The 16,890-nt window shown below is 46.8% G+C and overlaps 2 protein-coding genes across 4 annotated transcripts in view; both read right to left on the reverse strand.

Moving 5' to 3' along the window:
- Window positions 1–7,711, reverse strand: part of IVD (isovaleryl-CoA dehydrogenase) — a 29,993-nt gene extending 22,282 nt beyond the window's left edge. For 2 of the 3 annotated variants that reach the window (XM_050954852.1, XM_050954851.1), the window contains exons 1-3: window positions 7,567–7,711; window positions 4,263–4,352; window positions 2,828–2,879 (exon numbers count right to left, since the gene is read on the reverse strand). In XM_050954852.1, the coding sequence (XP_050810809.1) occupies window positions 2,828–2,879; window positions 4,263–4,352; window positions 7,567–7,701 (277 nt within the window). In that variant the 5' untranslated portion in view covers window positions 7,702–7,711. Of the gene's footprint in view, window positions 1–2,827; window positions 2,880–4,262; window positions 4,353–5,935; window positions 6,072–7,566 lie in introns of all 3 variants that reach the window. The other variant, XM_050954853.1, reaches the window with a different exon arrangement.
- Window positions 7,712–8,376: 665 nt separating this feature from the next.
- Window positions 8,377–16,238, reverse strand: KNSTRN (kinetochore localized astrin (SPAG5) binding protein). The gene is made up of 8 exons (XM_050954881.1): window positions 15,821–16,238; window positions 13,741–13,873; window positions 13,504–13,566; window positions 13,082–13,181; window positions 10,529–10,643; window positions 10,071–10,129; window positions 9,874–9,945; window positions 8,377–8,703 (listed from the first exon to the last, which is right to left on the reverse strand). Exons 1-8 carry the CDS (start codon window positions 15,894–15,896, stop codon window positions 8,572–8,574), a joined length of 750 nt encoding a protein of 249 aa, XP_050810838.1. The 5' UTR covers window positions 15,897–16,238; the 3' UTR covers window positions 8,377–8,571.
- Between the last annotated feature and the right edge of the window lie 652 nt (window positions 16,239–16,890).

Here is a 16,890-nt window from a genome sequence, read left to right on the forward strand (position 1 = left end):
TTTTTCAAATGTTTTTTCATTTCATCTTTTGGAATGGAGTTCTGTTAGCAGGAGGTCAGACTAGATGATCATATTGGTCCCTTCTGACCTATGAGTCTATGAGTCTATGAGCACAGAATCCTCTCCCCATATAGCGATCAGATCCAGTACCTCCCATGCGGTCCATGCTGGAGCTCTTTTTCGATTCTCAGGAGATTGCATTGTTACCTGTGCTGATGAGCTCTGCGTGGTCACCTGTGCTGGTGAGCTCTTCACGCTGGCCAAACAGGAAATGAAATTCAAAAGTTCGCGGGACTTTTCCTATCTTCCTGGCCACTGCATCCGAGTTCAGATTGCTGTCCAGAGCGGTCACAATGGTGCACTGTGGGATACCGCCCGGAGGCCAATACTGTCGATTTGCGGCCACACTAACCCTAATCCAATATGGTAATATCGATTTCAGCGCTATTCCTCTCGTGGGGGAGGAGTACAGAAACTGGTTTAAAGAGCCTTTTATATCGATATAAAGGGCCTCATTGTGTGGATGGGTGCAGCGTTAAATCAGTTTAACGCTGCTAAAATCGGTTCAAACGCGTAGTGTAGACCAGGCCTGAAGTGGTAGAAGATTAAAGCTGGAGAGGAAACAACAGAAACAGAGAGAGAAGATGGAGGAAAAAAGAGCAAAGATTGAGGAATATATATACACCCAGGAGTGTATATATATTGGCTTGCAAGCAGAGAGTGATTTTATAGGTAGCAACAGAACTACAACAGGAGGGAGGCAGAGATAGCTGCCTAGCTAGGGAGGGAATCCAGGAGGTTTGGATGGTCAACACCACTGAATGTTGCCCTATGGGAGCAGCAGCCAAGAAGAGAGTAGAGGCTGCTTGCCATGCTGAGGAAAGTGAATGAAGAGTAGAGTGAGTGCAGAGCCCGGGGGTGTGTGCTACTGCCTGTAACTCCTAAAGCTAAAAGGGTGGCCTCTCATTCCAGCCCCTTCCACACCAACACTCATTTTGGTGGCAGCTGATCAATTTGTGCTCTGGATTCTCATCCTCCTCACCCCATGTCAGAGCCTGTATTTTTACTCCCAGCATGCAAACCGATGAGGAAAATATTAAACAGATTTGTGGGAACAGTAAGAATGCTGGGTGGGACACACACAACGCTATGGAGAGGAAACCACCATGTTAAACATTACTGTTACATAGACATTTTTTAATTCCAAAAGTTACCAGGTGAAATAAGACAGACATTTAAAAATATTGCCTTCAGTGCAGCCAGGATTTCACTTTAAGTGCTATTAAATGCACAGAGAAAACAAACGAAAGGAAAATAGAAAAAATATTTCCCCCCAATATCCATCAGAGTTATTGTAGAAACATGTTATTTGTAACAACAGTAAGTCAGTCTTTTAGACAAAAAAGTGTGATTCAAGATGGTGTCCCTTTAAAATTTTTATATGCCACATGGTTGCATTATGGTTACTGTAGAACCATATATTTGCATTTCCTAACTCTGATATAATGTTGCATTAACATAATTTATTTTTAAGTCTAGAAATTGAAAAGAGTGATCATCATTTAACACACTATCGAAGAACCATGATCCACTGGTACCTGAACATGTGGTTCAAATTACCACACATTCCCACAGGATCTCATATCACCAACATTATGCCCCCAAAGTTTGTACCCTGCACAAATAAATTTACAGACAAGAACCCTTCTCCCAGAAAACTTCCACTGGGACACCAACAAAAATCACAGGGCAAAAGCTCAGGCACAGAAAGGTGTTTGTGGGAAAATCCTTGAGGAACTCAGAATAGGAACAATTCATGGAAGAAGCATGCTCTGAGGAGGAATTTGGAGGAGAGGCAGAGATGGAGCTTGTGCAAAGTGGGGAACTATTGCAGCCTGGGGTACAGCATTAAAGAAGACAAAAAGGCAAGCATGAGAAAAAGTTGAAAGGAATTGTAAGGAGTTGGGAAGAGCAAGGAGAGCGAGAGCAAGAGGAAACAAGGGCAGAGAGACTCACTCAAGCAAACTCAGGTCTGAGCGCTGAAAGAAATGCAGGTGAATTATTTCAATGTATAACTAAACAGAAGGGCTCTGCATGGGTTAGTCACGAGTACATAACCAGAGTCCTGGGCAGGGCAGTCCAGCCTGCACTGCTGCAGCTTCACTATTGTTATCTGAGCTAGCTTTGATTTAGCTAACTAAATATGTCTACACATCTGCAGTCACCCCTCTGATTGCAGTTGTGATCAGCGCTACATCAGCTAACTCAACTCTTCACCATGCTGCTTGAACACGCTAATATTTTGTAACGTAGCCAGATACTTATTCTAATAAATTTTTATTTTTAACCTTCTTTCTTCAAACCTCACGACTGCATTGCTTATGATGAAGGATAACAAGACAATTTGAGAGTTATCAAACTGCAAAGTGGTAATAGCTGAACGTCCTTAAACTGTAAAAACGATTTTGAAGTGCTCAAAAAGGGATAAAGTGATGCTCTTAAAAGTTTCAACAAAGAGAAGCACCTTGAGAAATTTCAGCATAAAGATGGAATTCTCTGCATCTCTTCAGAAAAGAGGTTTAAATCACACTGAAATAGGAGTTTTGGGTGAGTGTGATGTTCTTTATTATACTTAGAAAAACCTGATCCTACCCCAAAAGGTCTGTATAATAAACTGTATCCCAATCTGAGGGGACAGAGTCTGCTTACAAGACTGTGAGGTATGAATTAATGTGGACTAGCTTGTTAAAGGCTGAGACAGATGAGCCTAAGTGGCACTTCATGGAGGGAATCATTCAGTAGGTGTAAAAGATGAGAACAGACTCACCAGGAGTCGTAATTCCCAGAACTCCCAGTTCCCCGAGCCTCTTCCAGAACTCCTATGAACACAAAATAAAGCAGTTAATACAGCCTTGCCCAACCATGAAGCAAGAGCAGGACTCCTCACAACAATCCCCATGAACATATTAATTTGCAGTCACTGCATAAAGATTCTGAAGATTAACTCCTGCCTGTGCATAACATTATAAATGCAAGTAGTCCCATTTGACTTCAGTGATATTAATTGTGTTATATATATGCTTAAGTCATTGCAGGATCATGGCCTAAGGCTGTAACTCATTCCCCAGTTTAAACCCAATTTTGACGTAACTCAACCTGCACTTCCTCCGAAAACTGCTTTTCTGACTAGATTTTCAAACGCTGTCTCTTGCCAAAAATAATTTCCCATCTCCACCGCCGCCCCAAATCTTTTTTTTTTTGTGTGTGAAAAGTTTCAGGTTTATTGACTAGGGTGACCAGATGTCCCGATTTTATAGGGACAGTCCAGATTTTTGGGTCCTTTACTTATATAGGCTCCTATTACCCCACACTCCCGTCCTGATTTTTCACACTTGCTATCTGGCCACCCTATTATTATTCAGATACAGGACATTTCTCATTTTTCAGAAGTTGCCATGTTATGAAAGTTGGATCCCTCAAAATGGCCTGCACTAGACACAGCAGTTCCATTTTACTCAACAGTCCTGGATGCTACCTGATGCGCTGGACCATATTTATAAAGGCTATGTGCAAAGCTTTGGAGTTCTTCATTATGAAAATGTAAACACCAGAGATTTGTGATGTCTCAGAGATATTACAAGTTTCTTAGTCTTGTGGAGCTTATGCTCTCCAATGATGGGATCTGAATAAATCAAAAAGCTCTTGTTCACAGAACTTACAAGTTCTGTTGGAATGTGAATTTCACACTGGAAGTCAAATATCTGTTTGGACAGTGTCTGCACTGAGTATTTTCTTTAACAAATTTCACAGAGAACTCTAACATCAGAGAGCCTGCAAAGAAAGCATTATGCATCAGAGAGAAGTTCCATGCCTCTTTTAGCCAGGATGCAGAAGAGTGCAGTGCTCCAAAGTTGAGACACCAACTAGCCAAGGCCAGTACGAAAGATGGAGTCTCTGGGCGGGGCCCAGAGGCAGCAGCCTGATGACAATCCTAGCAAGCAAGGAAAAGGCCTTATCACCAGACTCTCTGCCAATTTTTTTTAATGGTCTCTGGTTAGGTTTATTTCTCAGGCTTGTTAGAGCTTAATAACTTTACAAGCCCCATGTATTTCCTACCGTAACTCTTTCTTCAGGGTTTGAAAATAAACGTAAAGTGAATATGTTCATATGACATGGATTACACTTTCTCTTCTAGAGACAGCACATGACAGAGAGGGACCTTGACTGCCATCTCACTCCCAGATCACACAGCAAGGACCTACCCGCATGCCTTTAAACTCATTCTCCTGGTCGATTTCTTGGGCCTTTGGAGCCAAATGCTCCTGACAGAACTTGACCATTGTCTGTCTAAGCTGTAAATGAGGTAAGGAGGGAGAAAAAAAAAATACACATTAAACCATAACAGTATATGTTCATTGTCTTCCCTGCCACATCTCCAACATGCCCCAATGGGATGTTTCCTATGCTCCTCAAGAGAGCAGGGCTGGCTTTAGGCCAATTCAACCAATTCCCCTGAATCGGCCCCCACCCCTAAGAGGGCCCCACGCCGAAGCCCCAGTACAGTGTACCAGCAAAAGCCAGTGCGCTGTACCGGGGTGGCCCAGCTTCCCCAGGGGGTGATTTAAAAGGCCTGGGGCTCCCAGCAGGGGCTGGAGCCGCAGGTCCTTTAAATTGCAACCAGAGCACCACGGCTGGAGCCCTGGGGTAGGGCTGTGGGGCTCTTGGGGCTATTTAAAAAGTCTGGGGCTCCCATCGCTTCTACTGCCCCGGCCCTTTAAATAGCCATCGGAGCCCCACCGCTTCCCCAGGGTTCCCATGGCTACGTAAAGGGCTGGGGTGGTAGAAGAAGGGGAGCCCCGGGCCCTTTAAATACCCCCAGAGCCCTGGGATAGAGGGGGGCTCCAGGGGCTATTTAAAGGGCCGGGGCTCCAGCTGCTTCTGCCGCCTCAGCCCTTTAAATAGCCGCCGAAGCCACACTACTTCCCCAGGGCTCCCTCAGCTATTTAAAGGGCTGGGGTGGTAGAAGCAGGGGAGCCCCAGGCTCTTTAAATAGCCCCCCATAGCCCTGGGGTAGCAGGGGACACTCCAGCTGCCTCTGCTGCCCTGGCCCTTTAAATAGCCCCCGGAACCCCGCCACTTCCCCAAGGCTCCCACGCCTATTTACAGGGTTGGGGCAGTGGAAGCAGGGGAGCCCCGAGCCCTTTAAATAGCCCCTGAGCCTTGGGCTGCTGCTGCTACCCTGGTGGGGGAGGGAGGAGGAGGGGGCACTCACCATATAGGATGGGCTGTACCCCCCGTACCTGCACCCACTGCCCGCAGCCAACCCCTGCTGCACCCGCTGCCCGCAGCCAGCCGGTCTCCAGCTAGCCCTGCACCTCCTGCCCGGTCCGCACCAGCCTGTCTCCAGCCAGCCCCTGCCACACCGCCTGCCCTGCCCACACCAGCCCTGCACCCCCTGCCCTGTCTCCAGCCAACCCCTGCCGCACCCACCTGCCTGAAGCCAGCCAGTCCTGCACTCCTTTGTCTCCAGCTCTGCCAACCCATGCCGCACCCCCACTGTAGCCCTACTTGAAGCCAGCTAGCCCACCCTACACCCCGTTTCCAGCCTGCCCCACACCCCTTGCCCAGCCTGCAGCCAGACCCTACCTCCAGCCAGCCCCATGTCCACTGGTGCCCTGCAGTTCCCAGGGAAGTAACCCTGCTTCAATGAAGTGGGCAGGGAGCAGCTGGGACCTACACATGTGCACCCTAGCACACCCTCAGGGAGTGGCAGAGCTCATTTCTAGTTCAGGCCCATCTTTTTAAAAGAGGACTTTAGGTAAGGTTAACATACATCTGTATTTTCCTGGACATGTCAGGTTTTTTGGTTCTTAAATCATCAACCGGGAGGAAAATACAGACATATGGTAACCCTATTGGTACAAAAAATACATACTGTGGCAGAACTTTTTATAGGGAACCAGTTGCTAAGAAAGGAAAGGCTTTTTTTTACATGTTTTTTTTTTCAGTCATCCCTGCTGGGGCCCCACCAAAAATGTTTGAATTGGGCCCCGCACTTCCTAAAGCCGGCCCTGCAAGAGAGCACAGTGAAATCAAGCAGCTCTGAGTTTCAGGTGATAGGACAAAAACAAAACCCCAAAGGCCTTTTAAGAGAAGTTAATAATAGGGTTGGCTTTGAATCATTAACCTGCAAGTGACAGTCTTACACTAAAATGGAAAAGGGGACACTATTTGGGGGGTTTTGTAGCTGGATTATTTCCAGCAAAGCAGTTCCTTCCCCACCTTTTCTGTCAAGAAAGTTTGACAGCTGATGCACAGAGACTATGGCAAAGCAGTGCCCACCAGGCAGAGCCTCCTAGATATATTTTTATAATGCACTGAAGCCTGTAATAAGCATGCATATAAACAAGATATTTACATTCTTATAAAGCCAGTAATAACACCACAGGAGAGTGATTCACAACCTTAACTGTATTTAACCTCACAGTGCCCCTGTGAAGTAGGGAAGTACTATAATATCCATTTTTTCAGATGGGAACCAAGACACAGAGAGGGTAAGAGACTTGCCCAGGGCCACATAGGAGGTTTGTAGCAGAGCAAGGAATTGAACCTGGGTCGCCCAAGCGCTAGGCTAGAAAGTTCCTTGTCTACTTAGACAGAGGTTGAGAACAGCAAACTCATTGCTGAAACAACTAGAATGATAATGACTTGTGATCTCTAAAAGCAGCAGAGTTCTGTGGCACCTTATAGACTAACAAATGTATTGGAGCATGAGCTTTCGTGGGTGAATACCCACTTTGTCGGATCCATGTCATCTCTAGTAACTTTGGTACAGATGGAAACTGGCAAGGCTAATGACTTTTACTAGTCACCTTCATCACCAATCTGTTGTTTTGTAATTTAATTCGGGGGTGGGAGGGCGACACTTACACTGACACCAGCCACCAATCAAAGTGCAAGGTTTGAACACTCCCTCCTCCCCAGCACTGAAAGCCAAGGAAGGCCTAAGACCAGTAGTTTAGGTCAGTTTCAAGGGTAAAGGTCTGGAGCCCTCCCTCGAAGCAACCTGGTTTCCTTGTGGAGGGCGCTATGCTCCGCAAGAGCTGTCTCTATTACATCTCTCCCTTCCTCCCTCCGCCAGGACCCTGTCGCCGCTAAGTAGCTTTTTAGGCGTGTGGGAGGAGGGGGAAGAGATCCGGGCCAGCGGCTCCAGTCCCCCTTTACCAAAGCCCAGCCGAACGCACAGCGGTGGGGTGCTGCAGCGCCGCTGGACACTGGCGCTTTGCAGAAGGGGGGACACAAGCGGTGCGGACAAGCCCCCCGGGTAGCTGGACACGCCAGGAAAGCTGCACGTGACACACAGGCAGCAGGGGGCCGGCGCAGTGGACCCAGCTGGGCTGACACCAGAGCGCAGCAGGCGGGACTGAGGGGACGGGGGGGGACACCGCCGTGCGAGCCCCGCTGCAGGTGAGCGGCGGGTGTCCGCGCCCCAGGGCTCGGCCCCGGAGCAGCAGGCAGCCCGCTGGCCGGACGCGCCCAAGGCTCTCGGGGACGGCACCGCTGTACCTGCCGCTGCTCCTCGCTCAGCCCATTGACCGTGTCATCCACCGCGACCCCGGCGCAGCCCCGCCGCACCAGCCCCAGCAGCAGGCGGCGCCGGGCTCTGCCCACTGCCGCCGCTTTCCCCAGCACCGCCGCCATCTCTGCCCGGGCCTACGCTAAAGCTGGTCACGTGGCCCCCGCGCCCCCACCCATTGGCCAATCAGAGGGCAGGGCAGTCAGACGGCCCCAGCCTAGCTGCGAGAGCTGGCGGGCCCCGGGAGAACCCCGCATCACAACGACCAAAGCAGGCAGCACTTGGGATGTGTCTCGCTCCATCGCAGGCCCACGCCCTGGCCCGCCCCCTGCAGGTGAAGCGCAGCTTGCTCTGGGATGAGACGGGGCGGGCAGTGCACAGCGAGACCCCGACCCAGCCTGGAGCCTAACCCATCACACCAATTTCCTGCAGCTGCTTGGGGGGAAAGCTGCTGCTGGCAGGTACAGCCAAGTATTCAGAAGGGAATGGGGAGGGTTGGAAATGAGCTAGGAGAGCACGAACAGCGGGTTAGGAAAAGTGATTATAGTTTCACTCCACTTAATCCACACCTGAGTTACGGGTAATACAATGTTTACTAGAAATATAAAAGTACACTTGAGTAATAAAAGGCAGGCATTAAAATAAGCCTAAGTAAGGTTATTTCCCCCCCTCAAGACAAATCAATTTTACAGCTTAAGATATGTCTAAGCAATACACCTAAATTCACAAAGGTTGAAAAGATTTTTTTTAATAGATCACGTTTACAAAAGAGTAAAAAAGTATATATATATATAGTTATGCTATGAAGGGGACCCTCCTATGGTAGAATAACTTTAATACATCTCTATTACATTTATCCGTCCATTTAAGTCTCTGTGACCCATCAGTAACCTTTAATTCCTTTGTTTACAGTAAACTATGGTCCTGGATCAGAGTCACATATGTCATGAGAAGCTGATAAGGGCACAAACATGACATGGATTAGTCCTTACTCCTCATGTGTCCAAGAGGAGCTCCACCTGACCAACAATGGCAGCATACTCTTCTGTTTCTCTCTGAAAGGATGTCTGCTTCTCCAGGAAATTGTTCCGGTCATTCTCTGCCAGTTTCCACATAGCTGTTGCTGTCTATATGGAAAGACCAAGTTAGTGCACAGTAGGGACTGTTACAAATATGTATGACTTCACAGAGGTGGCAGAGCTAAAAGCACACAAACTTAAGTCAAGCCACACCAAGAAGACCACTTTGCTTCAAGACCTATTTCTTGTCAGCCCCTTCCCAAGGCATCAATTTCTTACTGAGACATCCTGTTCAAGCTCAGCCCTTGGTAACTTCAAAACTCTCGCTGATCAAGTGAGAGCACAACTAAGCATTGTTTTGTTGTCTTCATCCAACTGAATCAAAGTTAATTCAGTAAAGACCACGGTTTAAGGAATCTCCGGTATTCTGAATTTACCATGCTAGCTGGCATAGTAGAAGTTCTCACCCCGAAGAGCCACTTCTGAAACACTGATACATAGCTGAAATTTGGCTAGGATGCTACCTGTGATAGTTATATGGGCATTATTGTAGCATCTGACACTTGGCAACCTAATTTATTTTTAAGACCCCCATAAGGAAGGTAAGTACTGTTCTCCTTGTTGTACAGATTGGAAAGTGAGGCATACAGACCAAATGACATGTCCAAGGTCACACAGGAAGTCTGTGGCACAGCAGAGAGTTGGACCCAAGTCAGAGTTCCAGGCTAGTGCCCTAACTACTAGACCATCCTTTTTCCCCCATGAAGTCTAATGCATCATCCGTTGTGAATAGGATCATGCGATCTCTAGTGACCCTAAGTAGCAGAAACGTCTCAGCACATATGTAAATTTGCACTTCCAGAACATTGCTGCCATGCTTTCCCACCATTCTGCAACACTGGTTCACTGCTATTTTCAGAATCATTAGTGTCCTGATGCACCCTTCATTCTCACTTGGCGGCCTCTCATTCCAGTTCTGACTACACTTAATCCTGATTATCCTTGATTATACTGGATCTTCCAAGTTAAATTGGCTGTTAATATCAGTGACATGACTGATTTTAACTGTAATACCTTCCCATCTCTTTGGAAACTTAATACCACCCAGAATGTCCTTACGACATGCATATTTAGAACTGAAGACAGGAGGCAAGGTAAAAGGCCTGCTACAGTACATTAGTTTGCTTGAAGAGAACCCAGGAAAACTGAAGTTCAGAATTTCAGCTAACTCCAGATATTCAATTGCCTGGTTTGGGATGAAGGAAAAGGTTGTCTTACCAGAAGCTCTTCCTGTTTTGCAGCCATTTGGCTGAATAGTCTCAGTTCTTCTTTAAGCTTCTCTGTCAGCAACTAAAGAAAAAGTCCAAACATCTAGTTTATCCAGATTCTGCAGCACACAGCAATTGTGTCTATTATCAATTTAAACTTCTAGTAAACAGTCTGTTTAACCCATTTCCACTCTGACAAGTTCTCACCATTGTCTGCTTCTGACACTCCTTCATATCTTCTTCCTCCAAGATTTCATTGTCTGTAACTGGTTTATAAATACTTTCATAAGTTTCTTTAGTAGTTACCCATATGATTCCCCACTAGCTGTTAGACTTCACCTTCACCCACAGTATTAAGTCACTTGATTGCAGAATCAGCCTCTAAACTTACATTACGAGCAAATCAAGTATTCTGGGGAGTTGTGAGTCTGGTTCTTCTGTAGTAAGCAGAGAGCCAGATGGAACAACTTCTCCCTTTCAGCCCAGAGTGATTATTGTTATGCCAAAATCTCTGCTACACTGAAATCAAGAATGAATGTCACATGAGCTCCTTGGTTACAACAAAAAGGTCACACCTGAAGAATCGGGGTACAAGTTATCATAATGGGTAGAGATGGGGGCTAGCTCCCCATCTTATGCTCAGAACTGAAATAGTTGGTTCTTACCTGGATCAATATTTCTGCTTTCTAAAATCACCATACAGTTGTCTTGAAATTTTTTCAGCTTTTGAACTTCTTCTTCCAGGACTTCATTCTTTTCTCTCAAGTCTTTTATAGTGCCCTATCAATACCACACAAGTTAGAAGTCAATAGAGCCCCTAAAAAGATTCTTCCTGTTCCCTCCCATCTTCTTCCCAATTAGCAGCCATACCTGCTCCCAATACATTGGCGATAAGTTCTTGGACACTGATTTAGTGCTCACCACTTTTTAATACTGACAGATTTGGAGCTGCCTGTAATAATTCTCTTGATTCGATTACTGTAGGCATGTGTTAATTCCTAACAATGTTGCTAATTAAATGCATCCCAAGGGAACGGGGGGGGGGGGGGGAGAGGGCAGTAAATCTTGCCCCTCAGCAACCACTTGATGAACAGTGCTGGAGTTATTTGTTCTGAAGTGCCGGCTAGACCCCTTATTGACTTGCTAAAACAGGTTTATCCAGGAATGTCTCAGTCCTACGAGGAGAAAGCAAAACCTAAGGATTTAGAAACAGAAAGACCAGGTCTACAGTAGGAGCACTTGGCTGGTAATAGCTATACCAGCATATTTTACCAGCAAAGCATTCCTAATATAGACACAGCTTATACAAGTAAAACCACACTTTTTCTGGTATAGCTTACTCAAGCACTGCCCCCCTGCCCTGCTGAGAAATAAGCTATACCAGCAGAAGCCCAGTTTTGTTGGTACAACTGCATTTGCACTAAGGGGTTTTGCTGGCAAAGCTCTTCATAACCCTGACGGGCATAGCTTTGCTGACAAGATTTCATAGTGTAGACCTGGCCATGCTGTGGAGGAAGTCAAAATGTTAAGGGTCAGAGTAAGAGGGAGAGACTGAAGCAGAAACTATTGAGTGTAGGCAACAGACTGCTCCCCAAGAGGTCAGGGCGTCTAGGGTAATATAGGCCTATTTAAGCTTTTAGGTAAAACGACTTTTGTTTTAATAAATCTGATAATTTAATAATTAAAATGTTTTGTTTTACTCCTGGGGGAATTCTGCATCATGCAGAATTTCACAGAAATTAACTAAATTAATGTTGTGTGTGCAGAATTTCCTTTTCTCCCACAGAATTGGGCTACAGTGCTGCTGGCTGCCACTAGAGGCCGTTGGACCCAGCAGAGTCCAGTTCTCACACAGAAGAAATGGCTGGGGGAAGGGCTTCTTAAACATTTAAAAATCCTTATTTCCTTTACATACAACAATAGTTTAGTTATATATTATAAACTTATAGAAAGAGACCTTCTAATTTAAGGTTTTGCGTGCCACTAAACTATTGTTGTTATGTAAAGGAAATAAGATTTTTAAAATGTTTAAGAAGTTTCATTTAAAAATTAAATTAATATGCAGAGCCCCCTGGACTGGTGGCCAGGACCCAGGCAGTGAGAGTGCCACTGAAAATCAGCTCGTGTGCCCCCCTTCAGCGCACGTGCCATAGGTTGCCTACCCTTGAGCTAGAGGATTCCCAGCAGCTGCAGTTCCCTGCATGCCCGGAGGGAAGGAGACATGGCACACAGGAAACTCTACACAAGCTTGGGAGCTAGTATCAGGCTGTTTCTCCCACTGGATCCCTGGGCTCTGGAGGGGAGAGGGGCAGGTGTCTGCGCGCGGTGTTTGTGTGGTGGTGCAGGTATCTGGGGCAGGTGGACCCTGCAACTGGACTCTAGGGGGGAGGAGGGGAAGGGTGTATTGGTGGGCAGGGGGGAGATGACAACCACAGCTGGGCTGTGATGGGGAGGGGTTGTGGGTGTCTGGCCTCCCAGCTAGGCTCTGGGGGAGGAAGGGGGCAGAGAAATAGGACACTGGGTTGTTATAGTGGTTTCTTTAACGGTATTGTTACAGGCATATTTGCTGACAAGTATTTTGAAATAAGTTACCAAAATAATTGAAACTGGCGTGATTATGTAGTGTTATTTTGACAAATAAAATCTGCAAAATTTTAAAATATTGTATGCAGAATTTTTAGTTTTTTGGCACAGAATATCCCAGGAGTATTCTTATGCTGTGTTCCCGCTGTTCAGATTTAAGAACACTTTAAAAGAAGGCTGTTTTGTGTCACTGTGTTCACCACTGGTCACAGCTCCTGAAGAGAAGAACTGCAGGTACCCAAATCCAGTTAGACCTACTGAGTAGTCCCATTTGGTACTGTAGCCTATAGCCTGGTCTAAGAGTGGAAGAATCATGTGATTTTGCCTGAGATGTGAAGGATCAAGGCCTAAAAGCTAGAAAGATCAAGAGGGGACAGAGGTGCAGCTAGCTCTGAATCTTGACAAACTCATTGCCTTCTATTCCACATACTAGACCTAATAGCAGGCTTCAGTCACAGCTTTAAACAAGTAAATTGGGAGTGTGGTACATCTGAACAGAACTTCTCGTTGGTTTTATGGGAACAGAAGAGATCTTATTTGGACTCCATGAGCCACAGCATTATTCCCCACACAGCTCTTAAAAGTATTACCAGATAATCTTCTAACAAGATGATCAGCCAAGTATTGCTTTTTACCTGTGCTCCTGCCAGCTTTGAGTGCAGTTGCTGTTTGGCTATTTCCAACAACTGGTTCTTTGTCTTTAGCTCTGTCTCCAGTCTGTATCGGCTCAGGGGTCTGTCAAGAGTCACACATCACCGAGGATTTAACAGATGCCAGTTTATGGTTAGTATTCAGCTAAGCATATGGTTAAGACATGCTTCCGCCAGGGAAGTGTCAGACAATGTTCAGTGCACCTGCAGTAGTGTAGCTTCCTCTCTTCAAAGATGGAGTGCGCAGTGAACTAACTACTGGAGTGTTTTGGGCTTCATGTATCCTGAGTTTATTGTTGGCCATCAGCACATGAATTAGACCATACTGTTCATTGCATACAAGGCTGGGTCTCATCAGAAGAGCTACTAGTACTATTTGAGATAGGGAATTTTTTGCACCAACTTACCCTCGTGCAGTTGTTGCTGTCTTTTTAGAAAGAGGCTCTGCTTTCTTGGTAGACCTACAGAGACTAAAAAGGTAGATGTATTACTATCAAAGCATGTAGCATTTTGCCAAACCAACAAAAACTTTTACAAAAGCCTGGTTTTCTATGCATATTTTTTGCTACTCACTGGGGTACCTTTTGGACATTTTTAGATTACCAAAAACCTGAAGTTTGTCAGTGCATGTATTTTCCATTTACCCTTGGTTTTTGGCTTTGAAGACACCATCCTCTGGAACATTTGAGCTAAAAGTGAAATTGGGATCTTTGCTGAATTCTGGCTCAACTGTTTTGTTGATACGTTGTTTCTTCGATGGAAATGGCGTCTGTGTGTCTGCAACAAGATACAAGTGTCACCGAACAATTTGAGGAATTAACAAGAGAAAATAGTCCTCCAACTTCCACATTAGCAAAGAAATCTTGAACTTTGGAGGAATCACTTGTATGTTAACATCTCACTCTAGCAAGATGCGAAGCAATGATGACTAAGTAGCATGCTGCATCCCATCCCTACAGTCTCCAAATTATGAACAAAATACAGGCTCAGAATGAAAAATTTATGTTACTTAAGCCCTGGATGGGGTATGGTAAGCAATTTTAGAATGTAGTTTACCATTCCAGCACTGGATGGGATGGCTTGACACCCAGGTTTAATGACTCAGACAGTCATTTCAGCATCAGACAGGTACATGAACACTGCTTTGATAGCAAAAGTTGTTCAGTGTTGAATGAAGAACAGATCTATTTAACACTTTCAGGGTTAGAAGATCTAATTTGATGTTGCTTAACCAACTACAGACTTCTAACATTAAGATGAATGTCACGCAAGGTCATGAGAAAGCTTGTTCTCTGAATATACAGTCAGACTGTATGTCATGATGATCTGGCCACTCTTTAACATCTGATATTTCCACTAATTACGTAGAGCCTTGTTCACACCAAGCAGTTTTGGAAGTACAGCTACAGGCTAACAATAGGAGCATTAATGTAGAGCAGCCACACATGGGTTTTGGCCAGGGTATTGTTTTGACCTCCTCTGAGCAAAGTTAGGCAAAACTGTGGTTAAGATGACTGTGCCTGGCTTACGCTGGCTCTACCAGTATTGCTTGCACTGTGAGTTGCACCAGTACTACACCAACAGTAGGAGAATTTTTGAAAAAGCTCAGCAATGATGCAAACTGATTTTAAAAAAGAACAGCAAAATAACAAATGTGTGATAGCTATCTTGCTGTAAAATCCAAAGCGGAGCTGTGAGGTCAGCAATATATGCCCTCCTGGGACTGATCTCACCTAGTTAATCCAGTAGCAAAACTAACATGCCTTGGCTCCACTATGTTTTTACAGAGATAGTTAACACACATTTGTTATCGCACAAACAAATTAAAAACACAGGGAATGAAGACAAACCTAGAAGGCCAAGCATGGAGAGTTTCTGCCCAAAATACAAGTTTCAAGAGATTACGAACACATGAGGATGGCATGCTAAGAGTTTTCTATTCATCTCTTTTATAGTTGAGGATGCAGAATAATTACAGGGTTTAATATTGGATGAACTATAATTGTTATTAATAAGATTAAAACCATCCTGCAAATTAAAACACCCATGATACTCATGGTTTTACTAAAAGATATTGATGAGCATTTATCCCTGATTCTTTAGAGAACAAAGTTAATACTCTAGAAAGTTAAGACCTATGTCACCCTCTGCATCCAAAAGCCACTGAATGCCATCTCTCATCAGCCTTCTGAAAAATCAAGTACCTCTGAGCCATTTTACTCCTAAAAATGGAAGGGGTTGTATTCTTTCCCACCAACCTACTTTGCAATAAATAATAAAATAAAAATGGACTCTTCTAGCACACCTTCTCCCACCTTATGTTTTACAAAAAACCAAAGGGTTTTGAGACACAAACAGATGCTCCGCCAATGAAAAAGAGGGGTCTTGGAAAAGTGCCATAGTAATGACACATGAAGAGAAGGGAGTACCTCTGCAAGTGGAGAACCAGTGTTGGCAGGGCCAATTGGATCAGGCTGGATGTGGTCCACTCCCAACAATAGATGAGAAGGTGTCAATTCCAGGAGAGGCATTTGCAAATGTAACATATTCGTGTTTCAGGATCTAAGAGACCGCAGGTATGCAGAAGTAGGCAAGGACACTTCGCTGCGGCTCAAAAGGCTCTGTTGGCGCACCCTTACTCTAAGGAAAGAAGGGAGGCCGAGGACGATCAGCAGCACCGCGGGGACCGGATGAAGCCGAGACATCCCGCGCCGTGTCACTGACCTGTGGGGACGCCACGGGAGAGCGCTGTGGGGTGATGGAAGCTGTAGACCGGGATCCTGGAATGTTCGTTCTCCATGGCCGGCGGGTCTCCGCAGCGCGCGCCCGGACGCCCGGGGGGACACAGGAAGGACGTACTGAGGCCGGGAGCTGCGTCCCCGAGCAGCCCAGCCAGCGTCTGGAAGACCCAGGGGACGTTCCGGGGGGCTCGGCCGCTCCGACCGTTTCGCTTCGCAGCCGATGCCCGCGCGTGTCGGACTCGAGGAAAGCGCCTCCCCGCCCCCACCCGAGCCTGACCCGCCCCCCGCGCTGCACAGAGCGGGAACGAAGGAGCCCCGGACCGGGCGCCGGCTCGCGGGGCAGCGAGAGGTAACAGCGACACACACCGCTCTAGCTGCGCGCCGCTCCCGCTGCCGTTTGAAAATGGGAACGGCGACGGAAAGGCGGGGCCTAGAGGCGCGCAGGCGCAAAGCCAACTTGCGGCGTCTCTATAGTGCGCAGGTCCCGCCAAATGTTTGCACATGCGCAGTGGGGAGAGCGACGCCCTCACGTATTCACTGCCCTGAGCTGGGGCGGGCAAGTCGGAGATGCGGGAAAGTTTCCACGCGCATGGGCACGGGCGGCGCCTTCTACCCTGGAGGGCTCTGGGCTGCGGGCGGGGTGTCGCGCTGCTGCCTTATGGCTTGCGGGACGGCGGTTTTCCTGCTCTGTGCTGCCCTACGGCTGCGGGGGAGCGAAGGGCGCAGCAGCGCGGCCACCCCCACTCAGCCCTGCCCTGGTCCTCGACCCGCTGCAGGCCCGCCCACACTTGCGGTAGCCAGCGGTGCTGTGGGGCTGCGTGGCGCTGTGTGTGGCCCCAGCGGTGGAGCTAGACATAGGTAGACTAAGCAATTGCTCAGAGCAGGACAAGCGCCCCCATCGTTTTTGGTTTGTGGGAAAGTGCGATTCGAAACTTACAGGGGGAGGGGATATTCCTGGTAGGGCTCCCACTGACCTAGCACTGTAGCTGCTTAGTATCGGTGCACAGCCGCCAAGCAGGGTAGCTGCAGGGAGGCAGGAGAAGAACTTGGGGG

This window comes from Gopherus flavomarginatus, chromosome 5 (assembly GCF_025201925.1).
Source record: "Gopherus flavomarginatus isolate rGopFla2 chromosome 5, rGopFla2.mat.asm, whole genome shotgun sequence".
NCBI classification, from domain to species: Eukaryota; Metazoa; Chordata; order Testudines; family Testudinidae; genus Gopherus; species Gopherus flavomarginatus.